The sequence below is a fragment of the Caenorhabditis briggsae genome (assembly GCF_000004555.2).
Source record: "Caenorhabditis briggsae AF16 supercontig from assembly CB4, cb25.NA_117, whole genome shotgun sequence".
Classification (NCBI taxonomy): Eukaryota; Metazoa; Nematoda; class Chromadorea; order Rhabditida; family Rhabditidae; genus Caenorhabditis; species Caenorhabditis briggsae.
The window spans coordinates 2,280-9,976 of record NW_025543526.1 but is presented as its reverse complement, the minus strand read 5'-3'; the positions used below and the strand labels follow the sequence as shown (position 1 = coordinate 9,976).

The 7,697-nt window shown below is 37.3% G+C and overlaps 4 protein-coding genes across 4 annotated transcripts; all 4 read left to right on the top strand.

Moving 5' to 3' along the window:
- Positions 1-1,094: 1,094 nt before the first annotated feature.
- CBG24227 lies at positions 1,095-1,300 on the top strand (the record flags this gene model as incomplete). The annotated part of the gene is made up of 2 exons (XM_002648103.1): positions 1,095-1,182; positions 1,230-1,300. The coding sequence occupies 2 exons, from the start codon at positions 1,095-1,097 to the stop codon at positions 1,298-1,300; spliced, it is 159 nt and encodes a 52-aa protein (XP_002648149.1).
- A 908-nt stretch (positions 1,301-2,208) lies between these two features.
- On the top strand, positions 2,209-3,328 carry Cbr-sdz-28 (the record flags this gene model as incomplete). The annotated part of the gene is made up of 5 exons (XM_002648102.1): positions 2,209-2,315; positions 2,370-2,760; positions 2,809-2,956; positions 3,002-3,153; positions 3,206-3,328. The coding sequence occupies 5 exons, from the start codon at positions 2,209-2,211 to the stop codon at positions 3,326-3,328; spliced, it is 921 nt and encodes a 306-aa protein (XP_002648148.1).
- Positions 3,329-4,145: 817 nt separating this feature from the next.
- On the top strand, positions 4,146-4,866 carry CBG24225 (the record flags this gene model as incomplete). The annotated part of the gene is made up of 2 exons (XM_002648101.1): positions 4,146-4,367; positions 4,420-4,866. 2 exons carry the CDS (start codon positions 4,146-4,148, stop codon positions 4,864-4,866), a joined length of 669 nt encoding a protein of 222 aa, XP_002648147.1.
- A 545-nt stretch (positions 4,867-5,411) lies between these two features.
- CBG24224 lies at positions 5,412-6,447 on the top strand (the record flags this gene model as incomplete). Its single annotated transcript, XM_002648100.1, has 2 exons — positions 5,412-5,817; positions 5,972-6,447. The coding sequence occupies 2 exons, from the start codon at positions 5,412-5,414 to the stop codon at positions 6,445-6,447; spliced, it is 882 nt and encodes a 293-aa protein (XP_002648146.1).
- Between the last annotated feature and the right edge of the window lie 1,250 nt (positions 6,448-7,697).

Sequence of the window (7,697 nt, the reverse complement as noted above, 5' to 3'; positions counted from 1 at the left end):
TGAAACTAGGCTATCGTTTTAATTCGGACGGTTCCTAATACTAAAAGCGGCCGATCTAGTCATGTTTTAGCTCATTCTGAAGCTCTAGCATTCACGAAAACGTTGCAGATAGTGAAAATTCATAATTCCGAGTTTCTGAGGTTTAAAATGAGCCCAAACATGCCTGTTTCAAATCTTTCTTATATATATAACGCTAGACGCGTCTGTTGGTCCTAGTGTCCGGCTGTCCGGTTTTCGAGTTTTTAAATGTTAGTTGAGTCGCCACCAAAAGCTGAATTTCGAAATTTTAGAGCAAATCATTATTTTTCAAGATGGCTTCTCTCCTTAATAAATAAAAATCCACACTAGAGGACAATTCTGTCGTTTGTTTTTTGCAGAGAGCCACGTCTCAGCAACTTCATCCATCGACAACTTCACGAAGAGATTGCTGGTATTTATCCCGGTAGTAAAATTGTTCCAAAAAATTGTCCGGTTAAAGATACTTCTTTTCAGGCCAGTCTTCTTTTTAAGGACAAACAAATCAGATTCACAAACGTGAGAATTTTCGCAGTTTTCGTTTGCAAATGAGTTTTTGAACCTTTCAGAAGACAAAGGCAAAGCTCGATGGCGGTTGATAACAAATAAAAAGCAATTCAGTCGTTGTCTTCGGAGTCTGCGGCACGTCTTCGTCTAATCATTTGTTCATTTTGTATGCAAAATTCAGTTTTTCACTGAAAACGTAAAAAAATCAGGTGTCTTTTAGAAATTGGATATTAGCTGAAAAACTAGGATCTTGGTGTGTTTTACACTGTTCTACATTCTCAAAGTGATCGGAAACTGGAAAGCCAAGCGACAGACTCATGAAACCGGTCAAACACAACTGAAAAATATGTTTCGTATATTTTACACACTGACAATGTACGAAATCTTCTTTTTTGTAGGCATCTTCTTCCTCTCTGCCAAATGCGATTCCAACAGATGACGTGACAAGTGAGTTTTATTTGAAAAATCTGAAATGAAAATCGCCTACATCGAATACTTTCAGATGAAGCAACGTTCTCCATTGCACCGCCGTCAAGAAGGATGGAATCAATAATGAAAAATTATCAATTGAGATGAAGCATCGTGACGAGAGTGGATGCCTTGACTTCTCTCAAAATGAAATTAAATTAAGGGCCACAGGCAAAGAGCTGGACGATACAAGTAAGAACGCCAAATTCAATTCATCGGTTCAATCCACTTATTTTCAGTTTCATTCTTCAACAATCTGACCGCCCAGCTGAAGTCTGCAAAACAAGGAGGATCGTATCAACAGCTATAAGAGCATCTTCTTCCGATAATATTTTTTCTATAATTTCAATTTTTTAAATGATTTCCTCACTCTCCATAAATTTGTAATTTTAATAATTTTGATGATTTGATGAATATAATTGGAATGAACTTTTAGATTTTTCAGAAATTTAGGAATTTTCAAAAGTTACAAAAATATCGAAATTCTTGATTTTTTTTTCAAGTTTCCTCAAATCTAGGCATGTTTAGGCTTGTATTGAAGCTTGGAACCTTCTAAATCAGAAATGAAGCTCAAAAATGAACAAAACTGCAATCATATGCTACTTACAAACCAAAGTCACCCAAAAGTTTAAAACTTGGGGTAATATGGTATGCTAGAACTCTTTTTAAACAATTATTTTAAAAAATCCATTCTCACTTCTTTTCGTTCAAATACGTCATGAAATCAAATCAATTTTATTCTTATCAGTGTTGAAATTTCCCGTTTTCCTTGCTAACTCTTAAATTGTTTGTCTCTTCTCTTTTCAATTTTCTTTTTTTTTTCAATTTCAAAAGACCTCATTTTCATTTTATCAATTCAAGAATTATCAGAAAACTGGGCACTAAAAACTTTTAGTTATTATTTTCTGAAATATCAATCTTTCTTCTTACATAAATCAAAATCGGAAAACTGAAACTTCAAAATGCATGATTTCTGATTTAAAAATTTACCTGTGATTCTCAAAAACTGTCTCAAAGTATCTAATTTTGAACTTTTTTTGAATAAGTTGTGCACAAAAATTGCTAATCACTGAATTTCTTATCACTCCCTTCCCCCACTTTTTGGTTACAAAGTTCTCTTTCTACTTTCTACGTTTAACATTGATATTATCAGTTTCGCTCTTTTTCATATATATTTTTTCTCAATTTTCAGCTTTTCCAGTAAACATTTTTTTTCAGATGACTGAAAAAGAATTCACTGTGAAACATATATTCACTGATGTTGAGAAATTCAAGCAATATCAATATCTCTATAGTCCACAAGAAGAACATTTTGGTATCGGATGGTAGGTCTTATTGCTCATTTTTTAAATTATATTTGTATGTCAATTCAATTGCAGGATAATAAGTATTGAAAAAGAGAACGAACACCTCGGAATTTTTTTACACACAAATGTGACAGGAAATCAAGAAATTCACACTAATTATACCCTGAGAATATTCTCGAAAAACCGGGAAAAAAATCATTCAAGGTCTTTGAGTAGGGTGTTTGAGAGACGCTGCATTTATGGTTGCCTCTATTTTATTGAATGGAGAACTTTGGAAGATGAATATCTGGATGATGGAAAATTGGAAGTGGAAGTTCATGTGAAAATAAACAAAATGGTTGGATTTCCGGAAGAAACAAATGAATTTCCCAGAAAAGATTTAAGAAGTTTCGGAGAGGATATGAAACAATTCTCCGATGTCACATTGAAAGTAAAAAAGCGGAAATTCTATATTTCGAAGTTGGTGAGTCATTTTTTCAGTTTTTGATTTTCATCTATTCAACTTTTTCAGTACCTCTCCTCTCATTCTCCATATTTTGCAACTTTATTTTTGGGAAGATTTCAAGAATCTGAAAAATCAGAAATCGAATTGAAAGATGTCAATCCTCAAGACTTCCAATACTATCTTGAAGTTCTACATCTAGAAAATGGAATTGATGGTGGGTTACTGTACTTACCGTATATTTTGAAAAGAGCAATTTCAGATGATACTGTCCAAGGAATTTTATCAGTGGCTGATATGTTCGACACTCCTAAAATTGTCAAAAAATGCGAGGAATTTTTGCTTGAAAAATCAAAAAAGGGACTGAAAAGAAAGCTGGAGTTGGCTGGAAATTATAGAATGGAGGGACTGAAAGTGAGTTTTAGACGAATAATTTAAAAGTGAGCAGTTTATTGACTTTTTTCAGAAACAATGCCTGGATAAAATCAAGTCAAAAGCGGATATTCGTTCAGTTATTCCAGCGGATCCCAGTGAAATGGACAAAGAAATCCTTGCAGAGCTACTCAAAAAATCTTTAGATTCCAATTGAATTATTATTCTTTGTTCGCAATTCATTAATTCTTTTTAACAACAAAAATGTAATTTCTGTATTAATTCAAATTCTGATAATGCTGAAATGAATCTGATAATTTACAAAAATTTGTTTTGAATATTTAAAGAACAACAGAATGAATCGTTTTTTTATCATCTATTTCATGTTATAACAACTAACACTTAGCAATAAGAAACTCGTCTTTTTCATCTCTTTCTATGACTAATACACAAAAATATACTTCGAATTTTAGAATTAGCAATGAAAAGAGTAGAATATTATTCCTCATCTCTATTTCGTTCATTAAAACCAGTTTCTTCTTGCTAAGTGTCCATTTTCATTTTAAAAAGATTATGTATCTTTTATTTATACAAGTTTTTCTTTTTCCTTTAAATAAAAAAAAGAAAGATCTAGATCATCTAGCAAGTCGCATATTTTACGACAAGTTGCGTATTTTTTTTTAATTTTTTGTTTTTTCTCGCTCTTTTTCAGCAAATCACGGGAAGGATTCGGCGGTTTTTATGCTAGTTGAAATTTTTTTTTTGTTGAAATAATTAGTTCTTTTTCAGAAAAAATGCACTGATAAACAGGGATACATGCGAGTGGTTTTTGTTCATCATGCGACCGGCGCAAAAGCCGTCAAATTTTTGAAGTGTGAATCTTGCTCGAGCATTATAGGAGATAACGGTGGCCATTTGCAGTAGGCAAAAACATTTTTTATATTAATTATGATGAAACTATAGGCGCCACCAGAAAAAACACAGTACATCTGGAAATTCTACGTCCCGTATCGTTTTGAATGCTTCAAAACTGGATGTCGGACAGTTTGAAAGATGTGGCTGTGTTTGTCGTTAGCTTAATGGATGAATTTCATCGATTTTCGGTAGCTGGAGAGAAAGAGGTTCTTGTCAAATTCGCGAAACAAGCAACGAGAAAAATGTGCACAGATCTCGATACCATTCATTTTGTAGCCACCTATTTGAATCCTCCGTCTAAAGATTTACATGAGTTACAATTGAGATACGATCGGCATCAGGTACTAAAGAAAACGACGAACATTGTAACATGAACTAGTGTGTAAATTTCAGATTCCGATTGATATCGTGAACGATGCTCAGAAGCTTCTGGACGATTTGGGAAAAAGTTTTGAGGAAATGAGATATCAGGCGCCACCACAAAGCCAACCACCTGCACGTCATCTCACTTTCCTTCAACGTACTCTGGGCGGATCAAGCGCCCCAAAAAGCAGTTCGCTTCATCAAGAACAGCAGCAATACGAGAGAGACACCAGAAGTATGCCTGCATCGAAATTTTGGCCTCTGGCAAAAAGCTCCTATCCAATTTTGCACGAAATCGCCCAAAAAGTTCATGCGATTCAAGCTTCGGAAGCAGATGTAGAAAGATCTTTTTCAATCATAAAAAACTTGTACACACCAAATCGTCAGAGTCTGGACTTAAAAATGCTGGAAAAGTTGAGATTCTCAAAGAAAAAGATCGATTGGACACAGGCGAGACTTGAAGATTTTGATGCATGAACACAAGCTTTTTTTGTTAATTTTCTTGAATTGGTTGTCATTTTCTCTCCCCTGTTATCTCAGTGTGGAATAAAAGATTTCTTGACTTCCTCCTTTTTTAAATGCTCTAAATATCGAAAAATCGAGAAAACTCTCAAAAAATGCGTGATTTGCTGAAAAAGAGCGAGAAAAAACAAAAAATTTAAAAAAATAGGCAACTTGTCGTACAATATGCGACTTGCTTGCCGTAGTCATATTTGCGAGGCCGGCCTCGGCCGGCCTCGGAATTTAAACGTTTTTAAAAAAACACATTTCTATGTCAATATTATGTTTTCCTGTATAGAATATGCATTCTATTTTTAATAATATCATCGTTAATCTTTAAATGTTCACAATTTGTGTTGAAAAATTACAGGGTGGCGAAAAGTATTGAGACACTTGTTATGATGGCTCTTGGCACCGTGCCAAGTCGTATTTTCGAAAAGTTTCGTATTATTTCGAAAATAGGGAGCGTATATAAGCCGACATTAGAGCCATTTCCCATCACTTTATCTCTTCACGAAGTTATGCGAGCTTCTCCTCATCGCCAAACCATTGCCAAGCTGTTCAACGACGGCATCTCCACCGGTGACATCGCTCGAAGACTTCTTCTTCCGAGAGCAACTGTCTATCGAGTTGTGCAACAATTGAAAGATCGAGGACATGTGTTGGAGCTTAAGAAAAGCGGAAGACCTCGTACTGTCAACACTCGCCGGACTCGTGGCATCATCAAGAAGAGAATCACACGAAATGATGCGGTCAGCATGAACCAAATGGCTTCATCGCTCGGAATCTCAAGACAATCGGTTCAATCCATTGTGAAAAAGGACTTGGGTCTGAACAGTTATCGGCTCCTTCGTGGCCAATACCTCACAGAACAGTCCAAGAAGAATCGGCTCGAAAAAGCGAAAAAGTTGCTCGACGCACTCAAGGGTGCGCCGCCTCTCTGAAGTCATTTGGACTGATGAAAAATTTTTACGGGTGAGCCGCTTCCGAAACGATAGAATGCTCGGCAATTGTTGTCAAAAGACGAAGCAAAGTCCCCCAAAACGTCGTCTGGCCTACAAGAGACTTTTTCCAAAGTCAGTGATGGTGTGGGCTGGATTGACGTCGGAAGGTAAAGTCCCATTGGTTTTCATTGATAGAAATGTGAAAATCAACTCGGATGTGTACCAAAAGTTGGTGTTGATGGATGTTTTACGTCCGTGGGTCACTAGCCACTTTGGCCAGCAACCCTTCATTCTTCAACAAGATTGGGCCCCGTCCCATGGCTCGAAATCCACGAAAGCTGTTCTCGACGCTCATTTCCCTGGCTACTGGGGCAAGGACATGTGGCCCGCTTCCTCGCCCGATCTGAATCCACTCGACTTTTCCGTTTGGGGATATTTGGAGGAAAAGGTGATGGCTCGATCGCACCCAAATGTGGATTCACTGAAGGCCGCTTTGCTCAAAGCATGGGATGATCTTGACGATGACTACCTCCGGCGCACCGTCGCTTCTGTTCGAGCTCGTTTGAAGGCGTGCATCAAGGCCGAAGGCTCAAACTTCGAATATCTCCTCTGATATCTTTTCTATTACTATCATTTGTTGAAAAAATAAATCTGGTTCTTTTGTTGAAACTCCATTTTTGAAAATACAACAAAAAACAAGTGTCTCAATACTTTTCAGCCACCCTGTATGTGTTGTGAAATACGATGTACGCGTGTGCATACACTCTGGCGCGCAAAAGCACGAGAACGGTTGGCGCGCCGACCGATCGGTCAACTCGGTCGACTGTCGGTCGGCTCGGTCGGTGGTCGGTCGGCGGTCGGCGATTTTCGACCGACCGAAATGAAGCCCTATTCCGAATGGGGTGCTCATCTATCACGTCAGCATCTTAAACGACATTTCTTCCTGCAGATTCTTCGATTCTGCTCGACAAGTTTCTTGAAATAGCTGCTTCGATTCTGGGCTCTGATCTCCGCGCATCCATTCTGCTTCTCCCATCAATTCCGTCACTTTCTGGTGGAACAAAATCTTGAATCCCACGTGTGTGAGCAAAATTTGAAGAATATGTAGTCAGTACCTTAATTATAATGAAAAAAATTGAGAGAGCGCTAGAAAAAAATAATAAATGGAGTGGGTGTCTCTTTTCTTCTTTGTATGTTAATCCATTTCCCCTGGAGGCAAGTTTCCCACAGGAAAAGGCAGCCAGACCGAAAATTTATCTACCATGAAACTTTTGGGATACATCTGCATATAGCTTGAAACCGATTTTCAAAAATTGTCAACATTTTATTGAAGGAAGCAACAAATATGGTTTGCCTTTTTGGGTTGGAATCAGTCTGTAGCACCACGACACTTTGAAATTTTGGTCCAGAAGTTGAACTTCCCAAATCAAGGAGTTCATATGTCCCACAGTCTTTTAGACTATGTTCGGCGGAGGAAGCGGTGTGTGCTTTCGGTACGGTGCTTTCGGTAAATTTACAGATAAATTTGCCGGTAACTTACCGGTAAATGATTACCGGTATATACCGGTATTACCGGTATTACCGGTTTACCGGTTTACCAGTATTACCGGTTTACCGGTATTTTAGAACCGCGACGTTTCAGAACTACGACATTTTAGAACTGCGACGGGCGCCAGGAGGTTTAGCCCCGAAGGGGCGTAAACCGACTGGTAAAGTATTAAAGGAAATCATTGATAACTGGACCATAATAAGAAAAACAATGTTTCAATCTCCAGAAAATCTCCTCCTTCAAAAAATCTATTTTCAGATAGAAGAACTGAAAATCGGAGAAATTATTGAAAAGATGGAAAAAGCGAAACAAAA